Genomic DNA, 20,066 nt, shown 5'->3' on the forward strand with positions numbered 1-20,066 from the left:
ATTGGGACACGATGACATGCATCAACCAAGTCGGCCATCCTGACCACCCGATCCCGTTAATCGCCTCTTACAGCAGGAGTGGGTTGCTGAAGACCTTTTCTAACCTGGATGTTCACGGGGAGGATGGTTTGTATACCACAGTAAATGGCTTCATGAGAATTGTGTAAGAAATGTGTGTCTATGACGTAGGGACACCGACACTGTTATCCATGATCTCATCATTCATTAGGCTGTAGTAAGGTTATAACTTGTGCAACCGGGTTGAAACCGCTTTTTTACAATTGGCTGTTAATTCTGGGATTGTCCTTGTTTCCTTGCCTTTTCCTCACCAGGATGATCTCCCAACAGTGGTTTCTACAAAGGATTCGTTTGTGCAGAGATCTGTCTGTGATGTGGCTATGGACAATATAGAAGGTTTACGTTTTGGAGGATAAATCATTTTAGAAGCGCGTTCCTATTCATATATCTACCCCATCATATCAGCATATCAGTCTTACATTTCCCGTGCAATCACGACCCTTAATGATTCCCGTACCATTTGTAGTAGGTATAGGAGTATACGATGAAGACAGTTCACACTGGTCAGTGTAATCAAAGACGTATATAGATCTATATTCATCTTTGGTGTATTGAAAGACTTGGATAATGAAATCGTGAGGTCATCTTTGCCATCAGGAAGCAGTCATACCATAACGCCTTGTTTCAGAAGGCACTGTGACGCAATGCATGAGAGGGAACCCTTGTGTTATAGGTGTCACTCAAACGAGTCCTTGGATTCACTGGCTTCAATGATTTCCACAAGGACTGCTCTAGTCATGGACCCCAGGTGTATTAAGTGTCCATGCTCTAATTACACAAAGGCAATGTCTCAATTTCACACGTGATGCTAATCATGCAGAGAGTTAGACAAGAAATGATCAACAGTGGATGGTCGAGCCTAGTTCGAGATGCCTGAACTATGATGCATCACCTACAGTGCCTCCAATAAGCTGAAATTCCCTGCTGGCAGGACGTAAAGTAAAGTGTTACCTAAATATTTAATTTTTGTCACCGAGGACAGTTGTCTCTGTATGAAACAAAATACTTAAATTGAAAGGCGAGGGGAGTATATATATCAGATATATTATATACATCACTCAGAATGAAAGGCCAGGGAATATATATTTCGGACATGTTATATACATCACTTAAATTGGAAGGTGAGGGAGTATGTATGTCGGATATATTATATACATTACACAATAGGAAAGGCGGTACGATGCTGTACTTAGACATTCTTGTCAAAGTCAGGTCCGATTGCTGGACAAGCATTGCCAGGTCATAGTCCGAGAACGATGCTGCACCAACACAGCTACACTAAGACAGACAGGTCCTACTTCGGGTACGATGTTGCACTAACAGCTACACTAAGACAGACAGGTCCTACTTCGGGTACGATGCTGCACTTAGACAGACAGGTCACAGTCTGAGTACGATGCTGCACTAACACAGCTACACTAAGACAGACAGGTCCTACTTCGGGTACGATGCTGCACTAAGACAGACAGGTCCTACTTTGGGTGTGATGCTGCACCTAGACAGCCAGGTCATAGTCTGAGTACGATGTTGCACGAACACAGCTACACTAAGACAGACAGGTCCTACTTCGGGTACGATGCTGCACTAAGACAGACAGGTCCTACTTTGGGTGTGATGCTGCACCTAGACAGCCAGGTCATAGTCTGAGTACGATGTTGCACGAACACAGCTACACTAAGACAGACAGGTCCTACTTCGGGTACAATGCTGCACTAAGACAGACAAGTCCTACTTCGGGTACAATGCTGCACTAAGACAGACAGGTCCTACTTTGGGTACGATGCTTCACTAAGACACACAGGTCCCCTCTTCAGGTGTGATGCTGCACTAGCACGGCCAGGTCATGGTCTGAGTACGATGCTGCACTAACACAGCTACACTAAGACAGACAGGTCCTACTTCGGGTACGATGCTTCAATAAGACAGACAGGTCCCCTCTTCAGGTGTGATGCTGCACTAGCACGGCCAGGTCATGGTCTGATTACGATGCTGCACTAACACAGCTACACTAAGACAGACAGGTCCTACTTCGAGTAAGATGCTACACTATGACAGACAGGTCCTACTTCAGGTACGATGCTGCAATGAGACAGACAGGTCCTACTTCGGGTAAGATGCTACACTATGACAGACAGGTCCTACTTCAGGTACGATGCTGCAATGAGACAGACAGGTCCTACTTCGGGTAAGATGCTACACTAAGACAGCCACATTATTTCCCAGTACAATGTGATACCTGTGCAGTTAGGACATGGTTTGAGTACATGGGCACACTCAGGCAAAGCTTCCGGTACAATGCTGCATTTAGACAGCTTGACAACGGTTTGGGTACGGAGATACACTAAGACAGACAGGCATGGTTCAGGACAATGCTTAAATAACATAACCAGCCCATGCTTCCTATACGATGCCACACAATTCCATTCAGGACATGGTTTAAGTACAGCGCTACACTAAGACAGTCAGGTTCGGGTACGATGTTCAGGGACTTGGCAAGGTTCTGGAATGATGCTTCTCTAGATTAGGAGAGCTTGGTCAAAGTCCAGGTACGATGCTACACTAAGACAGCCAGGTTAGGTACGATGTTCAAGGACAGGGCAAGGTTCTGGAATGATGCTTCTCTAGATTAGGACTTCCTGGTCAAAGCTCAGGTATGATGCAACACGAACACAGTCAACCTTAGTTACACTGAGACTATCAGGTTATGGGTCAGGCTCGATGCTAAACTAAGACAGTCAGGTCATGGGTTTGGTGCGATGTTACAGGTAATTCAATAATTTGTGTTGAAATAGGTGATTACTAATCACTTTGATGCATTGTGAATCTCTTGGTATACCATCAGAAGGGATACTACACTGAATGTAGTTTTGGAAAGCCAAGACAGGTGATGGCACATATGAACTGATGTCGAGTCTGTCCTGGAATCGCTACTGAGTGCTGATTGTGTCATGTTCCCATGTGTTAGGTCATTGATCTGATCTTAAAACCAACACAACTACAAGTAATTTGATCTCTCTTTTTATTTACATCAAAGTAAACAAATTCACTGATGTTAACAGTTCACACGGTTGTAAATTATGTTGGAGAATAAACTCATCAGATTAAACTACCATAGAAAATGCTATGACTAGTTAAAATATAGGGTATACTGGCAGAAAATGGATATATGTTTTCGGTGAATAAATTACATTTGTGAAATGAAAAGAATCAACATTCAATGGGACAGTTCACACTAATAATGATCAAACATGGTGATAACCACACAATACATCAATAGTTGTTCAGAGAATAGGACATGAATGAGAGTCAGAGGTAGAAGAGAATTCAACGAAGGAACAAGATAGCATCTTATAGATATTACTAATTATTTTAGTTAATAACATAAGTAAAGCTTAATAAAAGTGCAATGAAATGTGTTTAGAGTTAACTGTACAATGTACAAATATTGGGCTGAAGGACTAGACAAACATATGCTGCCGGCCAAAAGGAAGTTAGTATATCCTTGAAAACAGAATTTGACCAAACAATTACAAACATTATCAAAACATAACTGGGCTGAAAACAGTCCAAAACACAACTATGACAGCTGTTTCAAATACACCACCATCAAAAACATTTTTTCTTAGTTTTATTTTTACCCACCATCAAAGATGGGTTTATTTTCAGGAACGGGTCCAGGATTCTAAAATAGGGGTTGTTCCACTTGGGCCATTTGTAACTTGGGGTGGGTGGGGTGTGAGTCCACCCAGAAGCCTACCCAAAACATCACACACACTGTATGTAAACCATTATTAGTTTTACTTTAACAACCACATGTTATCATGGTGGGCAATGCGCACACTAATGTCATCAGATGTGAACAGGGGAGGTGGCCCTCCCAAGAACCCCTGGATCAACCACGGACACTTTCTTTTGCCTGGCAGTTTAGTGTAATAAGTGAATTGCTCTTAAGGATCCTAAACAACTAGATTATTTCCATGTTGTTTTCACTGTTAGGTCAAAGCATGGTGTGTCCTTAGAAAGGCTTTGCTGGCGCGTACATTATTTGTATCGAATGTCCAATAGCTTGTGCGTTATCCTCATCATCTTTTACAGGCAGATTGTTTAAACAGACATGCACTTATCACAAACAACTGAAATTGGTCTCCATACATGAAGAAACAAGAAAAAAGAAATATATGCAAGATATGTAGGACCTCGTTCAATGACAGGTCTCTAATCACTCACAGATTGTCTACATCACGGCAGAAATGTAAATGTATATCTGAACACATTGAACCCTTTAATATCTGATCCAATAAAATCCTTTAATATCTGAACAAATAGAATCCTTTACTATCTGAACCAATAGAATCCTTTACTATGAGAACTATTGGATACATTCACTGTCTGAAGCTACAGAACCCTCTGCTATCCTTGAGATCAGTACGATTAATAGGATTTGGAGCATGTTCTTATGTGAACGCTATTTTCTTCAGTACATTGGAATCTGTCCAATTTTGACTCAGCTGGGACCGGTAAAAAAGTCCGGTTTAAGGCAAGGTCCAGATTACACAGAGAACAAAAGTTGGACTGAAGAGACAATCTGCCTACTGATGCCAGACTTGCAAGCAAAATGTCAAGCTGTGTTTAACGTTATTTATTGTCACACTCATGACACTGAGATACTCTAATTAAACTGAGTTTCTCATTAACAAGTGAGTAAATTCTAATTAACCAAGCGGACAACAAAGTGTTCAGATCAGTAGGATGACTTGGCTAATTAGCAATGTTGTTTCAGCTGACAATGATTGAGCTTACTTCAAAGTGAGAGAATATGCAGTCTGGTCTGGTCCAGTCTGATTTAGACAGCTTCTTTTCAATAGTAAATTGGTTATTGGGGGCTTAATTCTAGTCCAAAGTATAAAAAGTCTGAATTAGAGAGTTGTAGGTCAGTTTCAGTAATGATAATTTATTTAAGAACTGAGGGAACCGGAGAAAAGTCCAATTTGGACGGACTCCACTGCAATGATGTTTCTATACATATGTGCCTTATGAAGATCCCCCAGATGTCTCTACATAGAGGCCAACATTGTATTAAGTAACGCACACAAGGCAACACATAACAAATTCATCACAGTGCAATAACCAACATTAAAGATGGGCAAAACAAAAACAGCAAATTTGGATACGAACTCTTCAATATTCAATATATATTTGTTATGAACTTTTTCCTCTGTCATTGTGGAGTAAATGTCTCCCTGTGACACTATATAAATGTTTGCTACTTGTACAGGATAATAAATGCAACAGATATGATATAACTAACAAACTGTATAACACATTTAATACACATATAAATTATATGAATAGGAAAAAAGCATGTAACAAATCAGCATAAAACTTTCTGATGAAAGATTGGAAATTGTATAAAATATTTAAAACCCCAACTTAAGAGTTATCAAAGTTATTGATCTAAAACATGTTTTTCTCAGGATTTCAAATCAGACATGAGTTTTTCTTATTGCATTTGGTCACAGTGCATTAGTGAGTGAGTGAGTGAGTATGGTTTTACGCCGCTTTTAGCAATATTCCAGCATTAATACCACTGAGAGACATGTGGGAGGAAAGCCTGTTGTGTCATGCAGCCTGCACATGTTTACCACAGTGGAATTGCGTAGAATGAGTATGAGAGTATGACCAAGGATGACCCTCAGGCTGAATCTGGGATTGGACCAGCAGATCCTGGCAGCTAAGGGATGTAACTCTGTACATTTGCTTTCAGTGACCAAGGCAACTTGGCCACTTACACTATCCTGCAAACACAGACACAGCTGTTTCTAAAGTGGGGTGCACTTGAAATAACAAAACACAATATATCAATATATTCAAACAATCTTTGTTTCTTAGCCCCAAATTATTCAGTTGTCTTTCCTTATGAAGACATGCCATCCAATCATTTAATTCAAAATCTGTGTATGCTCCTACACTCTGAGCATTACCAATATACAACTTGTGTCTGAAACCCATGTATACAGAATGTCTTATTCTACATCATATCGTGGGGAATTGATTGACCCCATCTATAAAGCACAAAAAATATATAATATATATGATATAAAGAATAAATAAGGAATTACATCATGACCAAGAAGCATGATTATACACACATCATTTCTATGTTCAGAGTACATGATCAGTTGCACATCTTTGAATCTGCATTCCATTGATCACAGATCAGCATTACATACAACTAAGCGCCAACAAGAACCTTTGTCTAATCGTCACTGGCTCAAGAGGTACATAGGAACATTTCTGCAAAGTATTAGGAGAATTTACCAAAGAATAAGATATAAAGACTTAATTACATTTCAAAATCATTTGATTAGCATGGTCATATAATAAAAACATAACTGTAAAAAATAATTTTTGAAGTATGGTCAAAATGACAAATCAAAGAATTCTAGTGAAGGAAGCTTGCTGTATAGAGTGTCGCATTCTATCAGTCTGCACTTACATTTGGTTGTATATCATTAACCATTTTAACAGACCTTTATGTTTATGTTGGTGGATCCATAAACTCAGAAAAACCAAACACCTTCTGAACTTCATACACCAGTATACTCCTGTTCCATGTGCTCATATACTGTCATGGCATTAAGAAGTACAGTGGCACATTCCCTTTTTTAACATCTGATGACATTTTCTATGCCCATTGCCTACCATGATAACATGTTGATTTGGTTGTTAAAACATAATTATTATTGGTTTACATAAAGTGGGTGGCACACACGCACACCCCACAGAAGTTACAAACAGCCCAAGTGGAACATCTCCGTTTTAACGTCCTGGATCCACCTCTGAAGTAACAATATACTCCAAAAGAAGAAGAAATTTTACCTTCATATGAGGAACAATTATCTGGAGTGTCAAAGGCTCTTACACAGATTGCCGTCCATTCTGTTGTGGAAAGTACTAAGTGAAAAGAACAACAAATCTTACAGATAGGTGAAAGCCTGCTTGGTTCTCAGGCATTATTCAGTACAGGTGAGGTTTGATTCAGCTGACACAAGATTCACAGTCATTCAACACACAGCAGCCAGATGGAAGCTGGGCCCCAGGACATCAGTTCATATTGTAGTGGCTGTATCAGTCAGGCCCTCTTTGTCAACACCGACACCACTCTTATCATGACTGATTCAATTATAGGACTTACACCAGTCTTTTGTAATTTAGATAAGATCTTTTTGACTATTGTTTTTTGTACGTATAAGAAACATATTGTCCAGAACATTCTATGCGAACTGCACTTAATACATCAAAACATTAGTCAAATCGAAAAAAGTGAGCTGTTAAAAAAGACAAATACCTCCAAACGTGTTCAAAACTTGTGGATACATTTCACACCCATACCATCGAATGTGTTCACATGATTACAACTGTACCATCTGGATGCTGCCCTTGACAGGACATGAATACACACTACCACAACAGTTGCATTACAGAAATCACTAACATCATACATGTCATTAATAACATAAAATTAACATTTAACAATTTATCCTGCAGGCCTTTTGAATTATTAATTTGTGTTTTATAAAAGGGATTTGACTCTCATACAGTCACCTGCTACAGTGAAAAGTATATTGCTTCATAACGAAAAGCTGAAAAGAAACATTTCTTTTTAATTTTATTCGAAGACGAATCAAACAATATTCCCACTTAGTGGAGTCAATCCTAAAGGATTGAATTTGTTGTGCTCTCACGGTGTCACCTGAAGCACACTTTCAATATTACTACAAACTCTTAAACTCTTACAAATTTCCCGTACACAGTGAGTTATACTTACACACATGTACTCAACATGTAGAGATGTGTCCAGTCACAACTCTGGAGAAACAACTCATCTCAACATGTGCTGGCCATTTCAACCAACTATAAACCTGACAATGTCTGCAGTGTAGCCCTGTGCTTCAATATACAATATATATATGAGATGTAAGTGAATTGTCAGTCTCAAAATGTCCCAATTTCTAAGTAAGGGGTAGTGTAATGTTCTTGTTGCCTATGACGATTGATGATGTTGATGTTGATGTTGATGATGATGTTGATGATTGATGATAATGTGGATGATGATATTCATGATGATGGAGCTTGTTACAAAACAAAGAAAACACAACATTTGATATGATCATTGTGCATATCATGATGACAATTACACACAAATAAGATAGTAGAAATGCCAACACAGCAATATGAACCATTTGGTTACAACACTGCAAACAGTGATACAAATATTAACATGAAGAAGACGAACTACAATTTTCATGAAAATGTTATAAAAAATTGAAATTAGAGCCATAAGGCTCTGAAGCTCACCTGTAATCTTCTGGAATATTATATTAAAGCAGAAAAGTCTTCAGGGGTGAAGAAGAATAAGTTAAAGAAATAAATATTTCTTCACAACAGACATCCTAAAAGCATCTTCTCTGAATCAATTTACACATTAACACATGCACGTAACATGTTAGTGTGGATAGTACTTACTTAATCCATTGCAAATGTTATAATGTTTCATGCAGAAAAGGCTCAGAAATGGACTAAAAGGAAATGTTCAATATGGCTGTTATGACCTGTAGCTGAATCAAATATCAAAATACCCATAGCTAATCATGTATCAAATTTTATAATCTAGACAATAACACTCGTAGAAATTGGCAAAAAGTAAAATTCTCAATATGGCTGCTATGGTGGCCATGTTTGAAAGTCAGATATGAAATTTATGCTTGTTGTTCAACACCGACCTTAGCTACAGTATGATGCCAAATGCAGTCCAGACCAGACAAACTACTGATCAATGTGAAGTTTCAGCCTTGCAGTTTCCAAGGTGATGTTGAAATAGCCAAGTGAAGGAGAGATGAATGAACAATATGCCACGACATAAGCTCACTTGACTTTCAGCATGTTCAGTCAGGTGAACTAAAAACATGATATATTGCCCAAAATACATTTTCAAACAATTTTTCACATGACTTGCCATGGAAGCAGCTGGATGTCATCCCTGGGTCTTGATGATGCATGTTACAAAAATAGTTATCTTTCTACCCCCCACTATTTCAGTATCTGTATCTCCGTTTGATCTAAGACGTATAGGTGTTCAGCAGTATGCAATCATTACTTGGAGGCAGCAGCAGCCCCCTCTGGTGCTGTTCTGTCCATGTGCCGACTGAGTGGCACAGGGATCTGTGCTGCCTGGAGGAAGAGTCCTGTCTGGTAGCCAACCGGTGGCTTCCTCTCTGAAGGTAGTCCTGCTGCAAACAGTATATTCCTCCATGTGGAGGACAGTCTGCTCATGGACAGTTTCTCCTTCACATACCAAGACCCGACCCTCTCATACTGGTTGTTGATGGCGAGGTAGAATGGGTCATCTGGCTGAAGGGCTATTGCAGGACGATGGCTTAGGTATTGCTTGAAAAAGTGAACACAGCATCGGGACTGATTATGAGGGAGTGAATACACTCGGAGACAATGGATTGGCTGCCCGGAAGTTCCAGATCCTGCATATTCCAGGAACTGTCTTCCTTCTTTGTCAGTGTTAAGAATGATGTCTCCCCATCGAAGAGAGAAATGTTCGCTGCCTTTGATTCCGAAACACATGACATTCATCAACCACAGAGTGTTGAGCAGAACATCAGGAGTGGCTGCTCCTAGCTGCCCTTTTTCAAACAGGAGGTCTATGTCCGAAGAAGTCATATTACGTTTGTTGATAGGTGAAGACTTCTGTTTGACTCGCAACTCTTCGCATCTTTTCCGTAATGCTTGACGTGAGTTCTTGAATACCACCGCCCTTGACCCTGACAAGATGAAGTTCTCAAACAGATGAGACTCCAGGTAGTATTGGATACTTCTAAGGGAACTGACAGTGAAGTCCTCTCCATTTCCTTTCTTAGATGTTGCATAGAAGTCACTAAGCATAACGTCGAGTTGTTCCTGAGGGATGGTGTCCAAGGAAGACATAGAACCTGATTTACTTTGGTGAAATTCACAGAACAGCCTCAAAGCGTATCTCTGGCAGTTCAGCTGAGCGTTCCTCTTTCTTTGAATATCTGTCACCTGAACTGAAGATGTCATATACTCAGACAAAACACTCTGGTCAATCCCCGACAATGTGAGACTTGCATTGACATCAGCAATAGAGCTATCAGTATGGTCAGTGTCCATATCATCGATGTCCAGGTCTATGACATCTTCGGGACAGTCCCCAAGTGAGGCCTCTAGTTTGTGCTGCCTGTCTGCTGCCTGCACCATCTGTACCGAGTGTCTGCTGCTGGACTGACCATAGCCTTGAGGCAACATCTGCATGAACACCTCCTGCTGACTACGACTGGCGGCGAGAGACGGCCCGCGACTCCTCCCCGACGAGATGTCTGTTGGGACTTGGGAGTGAACAGCAGGAGAGTGGCTTGCTTGAGAGACTGAGACACTGGGGCGCGAGAATCTGTCTTCAGAACTGTGGGCGGGTTGAGCTATTGCTGATCTTGATGCTTGAAATTAGAAATATTACCAATTAAGCAAATACATAAAAGATGATGAGACATTGTGACAGACAATATACAAATGGTAAGGCCAGACCAAGTTCTGTCTTCTTCATCATATTTACAAAGTCTAAAAAAGCAATTTGCAGGAGAGAAAAATGATGATGCTAAAGGTAACAATGCAATAAAGAAATATTGGAAATTTTAGTATAAATTGTATATTTATATACTTATCCTATCTCACACTTTGTATTTCTCCCTTCTTCTTCGATCCTATGTGGGAACATGCTTGAATCATGTTTCCAGCTTCTGAAAATAAAAATAGACACCCAAGCCCCCCCTGCATCTCCATGGTTACGTCCAAAAGGTAGGTAAGTATATAAATATACAATTTATACAAAAATTATATCAGGTAGATAAGTATATAAATATACAATTTATACAAAAATTATATCACACTTTGCATTTTATCCCATGGTTGGATGGTGGGCCGCAGATACCCAAGCCAAGACTCCAACCGTGAGATATGCACGAGGAAGCTGGGCCTAGACAGTGTAATTTTGAATTTGTTTTAGAATTTTGAAAACTGTCTGGCATCTAAAAGACATGAACTTGTGAGCGGGAAAAAAACCCACGATCAACCGGTGTTAACGATCCCGATACGTTACTCAAACAAAAGAGCATGAGATCGGGTATACATGCCGAACATTTTTTCCAGTATGTCATCATACATATAGAACGACCGCGTAGCTGTAAAACAGCAGACGACTTAAAATCGATCCTGGATGGGCATCGATTCTTCAAACAAAACACAGCAACTTTCTCCCACGGACCATAGAGTGTGCAAGGTTTGGTAACTCTTTTAACGCTTTGTCATGGTTATAAAACACATACAAGTGTATGAAGCAAACCAAAACGAGAAGAGGAACGATCGACAATATTCCATAGCAATGGACCTTCAAACCAAAACCCTACATCACAGATACCTGAGGCAGAGGTGAGCGGAATAAAGGTTCGGGACACCGATCTTTTGTAGTTGTTGTTTTTGTTTTTGTTTTGTTTTTGATTGGCCGCACCGAATGGTGACTTCGTAAATTATGACTAAAATGTCTCTACAGATGAGCTAATCCACCCTCCAAAAGGGACTCAATCTGGGAACTCGAAAAATAAAAAACATGTAACACCACGTAAATGTTTAACGATTTATTCTGTATATACAATTGTAACCTGCAAGGATTACGTAGTATTAACAGTTTATGTTCTGTGTGAACTGGAGCGAGACAGTTGTTGTGCCAACACCAACGAACCAAACTTGTTGAGCCCTTGTACGATTGTGACTGAATGTATATGATCGGCCGCACCGATTGGTCACTTCGGATTTCGATTTCGGTTCGCGATTTTGATTGGACTATGCATAGACTCATTAGTCTAGCCAAAATCTAACTCCATAATCCCAGCCTAGATCGGCAAGGGTGGAAACTGGAACTTTATAGTCAGTTAACTCCCTTGCTTTGGGAAGATGTTGTACATCTGTGACTGAAATGTCGCAAAGGTAGTGAGGCACGAAAACAGTGTCGGACTTCCAAAAGCACCCTTCCATGATGGTTGAAAGGGCCCAGTTACTGTGGAGGGCCATGGTAGAAACAACCGCATGAGTCTCGTGAGGATTGGACGTTGTAGTTGGAGGCAGCCCGGCGAAAGTATATGCTTGCAGAATGATGGGGCAGAGCCAGAAGGATAGCGTCGAACGTGATCCAATGTAGAGGCGGTTGACAATGGGAAGAAAAGTCTTTTCTGGGAACGTCTATGTTGGCGAAATGCATCGAGGTATATTCGAAGCACCCGAACTGGGCACAAAGACATGTCTTCGTGGTTGTTAGATCCCAAAATAACCGAGAGAGGGGGAATCGTAAATAGCCTGTCCGGTTGTCCGGGATGTTGGTTCTTTGCCACGAAGCCCCTGGAACGCCTGCCACTTCAAATTGGACCCTTGTGACATCCAAAGCATGAATTTCGCTAACCCGTGCAGTGGTGGAAAAAGTCAACAAAAAAACGGTCTTCGGCATAACTGTCTCGAAATCCTACTCCGTCGGTGGTTTGTAATCACCGGAAACCAGGTGTTGAAGAATAACGCTTAGGTCCCACGAAGGAGGCCGAAAATGAGCAGCTTGGTCGGCTAATTTGTAGGAACGGAAGAGAGATTGTAGCTCTGTAACCGTGGAAACCTTCGCACCGGAAGTGGTGGCGATGACGGAGTTAATAGCCGCGAGGTAGGTTCCCAACGTGGACCCCTGAAGTTTCCGAGTCCAACGCAGGTGATGTAAGTATTCGGCAATTTGTTAAGCTGAAACCGAGGTAGGAGTGGAAATATCATGAGCGCGACAATAAGTCTCAAAAGCCGTCCACTTGTGGTCATAAAGGCGCCTGGTGGAAGCACGGTGGGCAGCAGAGATGGGGTTCGCTACCTGCTGGGAGTAACCTTTTGCTATGAGGGACTTCTGCAGATGCGCCAAACGCAAAGATGGAGCATTGTAAGAGACTGATGGAGCCATCGAAAGTGCAGTTGAATGAGGAGGTCGTCGCAGAGCGGAAGAGGATGAAATCATTCGTCCGTGAGCCGTAGCAAGGTGGGGAACCAGTTGCGCGTTGGCCAATTGGGTGCGACGAAAATCAGAGACAGGTGATTTGTGGCTGCTACCTTCTGTAGGACCCGGGGAAGGAGCCCTGTCGTGGGAAAGGCGTAGGCATTGAGACCTTCCCACAAGATTGCCAAATGGTCATCCTCCCAAGCCAGAGGGTCGGGGATGGGAGATACGAATTGGGATTGTTGAGCATTGAAGTGGGTGGCGAAGAGGTCTACTTCCGGGGCCCTATAAAGTTGGCAAATCCATTGGAACGATTGTGGATGAAGAGACCACTCGGTTGGTGATGGTCTGTCTGGTCGGGACATGGAGTCTGCTATGACGTTGGATATCCCCGGAATGTGCCGAGGGCAGACATGTTCATTGTGGAGTTGATGAGATGAAAGAACTTGAGAGCAAGTGAGAGTAGGGACATCGACTTCGTGGATCCCATCCTATTAATGGACCACACTACTGCCGTGTTGTCGGACTGGATCATGAGGGAGGAGGACCGGAGGAGGTTATACAAATGTGAAATCACGAGAATTTCTGCCTTGAACTCGAGATTGTTGATGTGAAGGCAATGTTCTACGTCAGACCACCGCCACATCTTGAAAATGTGCTCCCCAACTGATGGTTGAAGCGTCGATGAACAGATGGAGGGATGGGACGAATGGCGTCAAGGAGACCCTGTCGCAAATGTTCAACGCGAACAGCCACCATTGAAGATGAGGGTGGAGATTGAGCGAAAGAGAGATTGACGTGTGACAATCGCCTGCGCCGATGTTAGGAGGCCCAGGAGTTGTTGCCACTGGCGCAGTTGAAGCGGATGTTTGAGTGCTAACGGTATGAGACGTTGAATCTTCACCTACCACTCGTGGGGAACGAACATCAGACCTTGCCGAGTGTCGAACAGGACTCCTATGAATTGGAAACGTTGGGTAGGAATGAGTTCCGACGTTTGTTGATAAGCCAGCTGAGTTGTCTGAGAAGACGCATTGCGAAGGCGAGTTGTAGACGGGGAAAAACGGCATCTGCGTGAACTTGAATGCAGTCGTCTAGACAAGAATCGAACACGATCCCGGGAAGATGTAGGAACTTCGTGATGGGTCGGGTGAGGCGGGTAAAAAGCCACGGGGCCGAAGAAATTCCAACCAGGAGCACCTTCCATTGGTAATGGTGGTCTTTAAAACGAACCGGAGGAAGTGATGGTGCTCCCGATGGATGGGAACGTGCAGATAAGCGTCTTGGAGATCGAGACTGACCATATAATCGCCGGGACGAATAAGCGTACAAAGGATGTGGGGTTTCGACATACATAGCGTTGAAAGTCGTCATGCTGAAAATGAGCCGTAGTTTTAAACTGCCCTTTTGGGGGACAGGAAAAATGGGATAATAAAACCCAGGAGTCGCGGGAAGTGCGCCGTGACATTCGATAGCGTTCTTTGCTAGTAACGTACCTACAGTGTGGATCAATGTTGGTAGCTGCCTGGCCGGGTATATCCTCTGATGGGGATGGAACGTCGTAGGTGGCGGTGCGATCATCGGTAATCGATACCCTTGTTGAAGCGGCTGTGTCACGAAGGGGTCTGCAAGCAAGGTCCAATTGCTTGCAAAGATCTTGAGTCTTCCGCCTACGGGTATGGCTGTAAAGGGAACGGCTGGGGGAGGAAGTGCCCAGTGCCGATTTGAAAAGGAGTCAAGTTCCTGCCGAACCTCCCCCTTGGGAAGGTTCGCCAGCGCCCTTGGGTCCGGTAAAGGAGCCAAATCGACCCGAGGAGGGCTTCGAGCCCCTTTGACCTCTTCGACCTCTGCTGCCCCCCCGAAAGGGATTAGGCTGGGAAGAAATAAGCTCACGTAAATCGACTGGGCAGGAACAGACTGGGGATATTGGCAATCCTTTTTTCTGTTGATCCTCCAAATGTCTTTTGATTAAGCCCCGAGTAATGGCATCTTCTTGGGAATGAGCGGAGAGAGAGACGGAGAGTGCGTCCATGGCTGACAAAATAGTAGACACAAGTGGGAGGGTACGGCGGACTGTGGTATCCAAGTTGTAGAGTAGAAACGTCACTGTCAATCTCGGGGGAGGTGACCGTAGTAGACATGCCATGAGTGCCTGTGTCTTCAAGGATGAAGTGAAGCGGGGGATATGGAGACGATCCCGTAATTGACGAAAGGACGCAAAAGGCCGTATCTAGGTTAAAGTTAATGTCCAGTAAGACCAGTCTGGGAGGGAGCGTGATCTTGGACGAACTAGCCGATGGAACTGCGAATCCGGAGAACCTCTCCGCAGCTGAAGTCGTCAGCTATCCAATGCATGAACGATTCTGGGTCCGCCGGTTCAAAACTCCCAACCGAGGAAGGCGTTGATGAGGGATCGTCAAGAACACCTGACGGATGTGAACTGTCAGTTGGTTGAGCCTGGATACCATGATCGCCCGAAGTAGAAGCTGAACCACCCGATCCGGGAGGGGTCGAGCGGGAGGCAACCGAAACAGGATCAGTAGGTTGAGGAGTCAATGAAGGATCCGAACAGTAAAGGAGGACAGTGAATATTGCTTTCACAATTGATCCCTGTGATCCCAACTCGTGGGTAGGATAGGTGGAAAAGGGTTGGGAGGAGCTGACCTAGAAGGACAACGATCGGGCAATCTGTGCGCCAAACTGGAACGACTCCGAGAATGACTTCGATGATCATGTTCTTTATATGATAACGAAGGCCGATCCTGTGAACTGTGAGTGGTAGACAGGTCGTGAGTGGGCAAATCGTCTGTAAGGAAGCAGTCTGAGAGGGTTTCGTCTGTGACAGAAACTACAGGTTCGACAGGATTGTCTTTAAGGCGTGATGAGCTGGTACTAGCTTCGGAATCCCCTGCTTTGGAACAGTGATCGGCAATACGACGACGACAATGTTGCAGGTGAACTGTAAAAGCCAAGTTGGTTGGGGAATGTCATTCCGTACATCGGGAACCAAGGATGCACTGTAACTGACAGGCGCAACATAATGAGTGGAGAATAGGTACGTCTGCATTCTTTACAAGCAGGACGTTGATTGTCCTTCTTTCCCATATTATTTAGGATACTTCAACAACTTATTGAGGGACAACAATTTTGTGATGTTTCAAACATGTCGCCACACAGTGGCAATAAGAAAGAGAATGAATTGGTAGAGGCGCAAAAGTTGTCAGTTCAAGCAGGCACTGCGTGCATGAGAGGCACATAATTGACATACTTTTGGACGTAACCATGGAGATGCAGGGGGACTTGGGTGGCTATTTTTATTTTCAGAAGCTGGAAACATGATTCAAGCATGTTCCCACATAGGATCGAAGAAGAAGGGAGAAATGCAAAGTGTGAGATAGGAAAAGTTTAAAAATTTGAAAACTTGATAACACATGAAATAAGAAATATTTTGAAAATGTACTGAATATGAGCTTAACATGCTCAATGATGAGACAAAACCCATATGATCATGATGACTAAAGTACTAATTTGTAACAAATACTATTAATTGAACAACTCATATGATTAATATGTTTCCACAATATTGCAAACTCTAAAATATAATAGGGTTAGAACTAAACTCCAAATTTTACCAGCCAGGGTAAAAATAAAATACTATTGTTATGTTAAAACAAAGGGGGAATTAGGACATTTGTACTAGCCCACAGGAATTTGTACTAGCCCAAGGCTAGCAGGCTACATTTAACTTCGAACTCTGACTTTAAAATGTCTATAAATAAACATATTTTCTGAGAAATTCATACCTGCAAATGCCTCCACAATATGACCGAGATTGGAGAGATTAGCATGGATGCCAACTGGCACCACTCCACCAAATCCCTCCCCATGTTCTATGGGGCTGGAGGGCTGGTGTTTGGCCTGAACGCAGGACTGTCTGGTGCCGGAGCCCTCCACCTTGACGGACTCTAGATCTAGAACAGTCTCTGAGGGACTTGCCAGGCTGGTACTGCTGCTGCTCCGGCCTCGGTTGGATATGTGAGCAAAACTAGGGAGGCTGTCTCGTCTCTGTACCTGATGCCAACTACGACTTGACTCTGAACATGTCCTTGACTGGATCTCCTGAGACAGCCTCTGAGCAGCATCCCAGGACATCCGAATGCTGTTTTCTTTGTCCTGGTCAAAAGATGTTCGTTTTGATCTCTGCCCTGAACTGACTCGTAGATTTTCTGCTCCATCTGAGCTATAGTTGGAAACAGAACCATTTTCTGATTCTCGGATGTCTGTTAAACTTTCAATGGATTTATTGCTAGAGATGCTGCCTCTTCGTTCCTGAGATACCTTGTGCCTGGGTTTGTCTGCAGGTGTATTCACTGACCAGGAATCCTGATCAATCTGTGATGCTGATTTCTGACTTGTTGGTGCTAATGGTGGCAAAGTGCGGAAAACCTTTGTGCAGTAACTCTCACTTACAACACTGCCACAGTTTTGGACAAGTTCACTTAGCACATAACGCTCTTTCTTAGAATTGTCTATTTCAACACAAACATAGCCACTAACTTCAATATTTCTATCAAACTTAATATAGGCTTGGCAAAGTTTCTGAAGATTTGCAATAAAAGTTGAGAAGAACTGAACAGAATAATCTTTCTCCATTGCTTGAGTGTTCAACATTCCTCAGAAGATACGTAAAACTTATTATCTCAATGGCTGAAGCACATTTTCTGGAAAAAAAGAATCACAATTAGAATGATGTACAACTAAATGATACTAATTCATATCAATATGTACTGGTAGATAACTTTGTCATTGCATCTTACCAAACTCAAAACTGTATTGATCTGATACAAACAGTTTACTTCTGATACAACAGTTGGGTCTGTGTTCCCCTCACTAAGAGTAAACATGGTAAAGGGCATTATAAAGATGACTTTAGAAAACTAAGTTACTTATATCTAAGCTGATGTGTATTTTATTACACAGTGTGGGGATTTAGACTAATTGGTTGTTTCAGTGTTGAGTGATAAACATTATGAAATATATTCATTAAAACATTGTCACATAATCGGGCTAGACCATCAACATTGGTTACGTTATTTGTGTTGGTTCTTTCAGAAGGTACACAAGGAGCAATATGTGCATATTGTGTTTAGATTCTATGGATGAATTTAAATTTTTTGCAATAATAGCTCATATAAACCCATATGTCATGTAAGTGATGTTGTGATGGAAAAGTGTGTTCAAATTGTAAATAAGTTTCATTGTGATCAGTAAAATTTATCTAACCAGTCGTGTTCCCAAATTCTAGTTGTTTAACAAATACAATATATACAGTAATTTCATTGACAAAATCAAAGAACTCGTTTGCTATTATCAAATTTGTTGATGAACAATTTGTTAGTCGTCTTAATGTACTGATTAATATGTAGACTAATACTAGTAATAGGGATATAACAAATATTTTGAGGATAGAGCTTGTCATTATTTGGGTTGTTTAATCGTAACTTGCCAGTCAGCATCAATGTAACTTTCTCAGATATATTCAGAGATGTTGATGATCCATGGATCACGACTATATGTTGCCACTGATTTTGTCATTAAAGTTAAATGCGGATTTGATTGAATACATAATTCTCTATTGAAATTAGGCTTTCGAGTTTCGCTATACTTCTAATATCACTGCATCCTCAACCTACACAAAGAGGTCTGGCATAATAAGCACTGAAATTATGTCAGAGTTGCTGTCAGTGTCAGGCAGAACGGTCGACTATATCGTGTAGGGGTGATGGTGCTTGTCCAAATAAAATCATACTGTTTATACTTACATGCTTTTCTTATGCAAAGTGATTTGTTGTATGGTACACAGTGACCCCTGTAGGCATGGTCATTTAGGCCAATAATGTACTAAAAGAATGCATTAATCTAAATTATAACTGCAATCATAAGCCTTCTTTATGTACCGGAAACAGCCCCCTGTTTCAAGGGACATAACTCCCAATGACAAAGTATTCCCGGAAAAACTTATTGTGTTTATTTAGCTGAAAAGGCGTCTGTTGTTACATTTGTCATTGTGTACTTTTAATATTATGCAAGACTGAACTTGACTGGCCGTAAAGGTCTGCACCTTAGCTTATTCACGAAGAATTTTAATAAGACTGGGAAGACTGAATGTCAAAATGGACTGTAATAATCATAACGTGCCTGTCAGCATCACTGTAACTTTCACGCCAAGACAAATGTTTCTGAAGTGCAGTTTTAATTGGCTATCGCTTTCAACTCGAACCACGTACGAGACTCATCAAGCCATAACTGATGAACGGACGTTTGTTATATTGTGGCTGAGGGTTTGTGCTGTGCTTTTTCTCTCTGTATATGGCCTAGTATATATAACTTAATAATTACCTCAAACATAACCACATTGTTATATTTTAAAAATTCATCAGAATCTTCGATGAACTCTTCTTGGCAAGTTATATTTTAACCTGTCGTAAATTATGTGTCAGCTTTTGGAGACAAAGGGGTTTCCAGTTAGAGCTGGCTTGGTAGCTGAAGAAGTAACGGCACTAAATAGGATTTGGAACAGAACGATAAGTAATGTTTGTCTTTGGGTAGTTGTGTTTCAGATTTACAGTATCTGTGTTTATGAGGAAATACTTGACAATAACAAACCGTGAACCTATCAGCAGCCTTACTGGAGGTGACACCTTGTGTGTGTCGTGCACACGGCATTCATTATTTAAACTCGATATGGTGCTCTACGTGGTAAATGACATTGTTCGTGCTTGACTACACACATGCAACACAGTTGGATTACGGATCCTATAATATAACATGGAGTTACTTCCTAGCCCAAACCTAAATAAGTGTTGAATGTTCTCGAGTGTTCGGTCAG

At 41.8% G+C, this 20,066-nt stretch overlaps 1 protein-coding gene across 1 annotated transcript; it reads right to left on the reverse strand.

Annotated features, from left to right (window-relative positions):
• Window positions 1-3,083: 3,083 nt before the first annotated feature.
• On the reverse strand, window positions 3,084-19,155 carry LOC124111704. The gene is made up of 3 exons (XM_046471479.2): window positions 19,000-19,155; window positions 16,981-17,898; window positions 3,084-10,601 (listed from the first exon to the last, which is right to left on the reverse strand). Exons 2-3 carry the CDS (start codon window positions 17,846-17,848, stop codon window positions 9,232-9,234), a joined length of 2,238 nt encoding a protein of 745 aa, XP_046327435.1. The 5' UTR covers window positions 17,849-17,898; window positions 19,000-19,155; the 3' UTR covers window positions 3,084-9,231.
• Window positions 19,156-20,066: the final 911 nt, after the last annotated feature.

This window comes from Haliotis rufescens, unplaced genomic scaffold (genome assembly GCF_023055435.1).
Source record: "Haliotis rufescens isolate VD_foot unplaced genomic scaffold, xgHalRufe1.0.p SCAF_12, whole genome shotgun sequence".
Taxonomy (NCBI): Eukaryota; Metazoa; Mollusca; class Gastropoda; order Lepetellida; family Haliotidae; genus Haliotis; species Haliotis rufescens.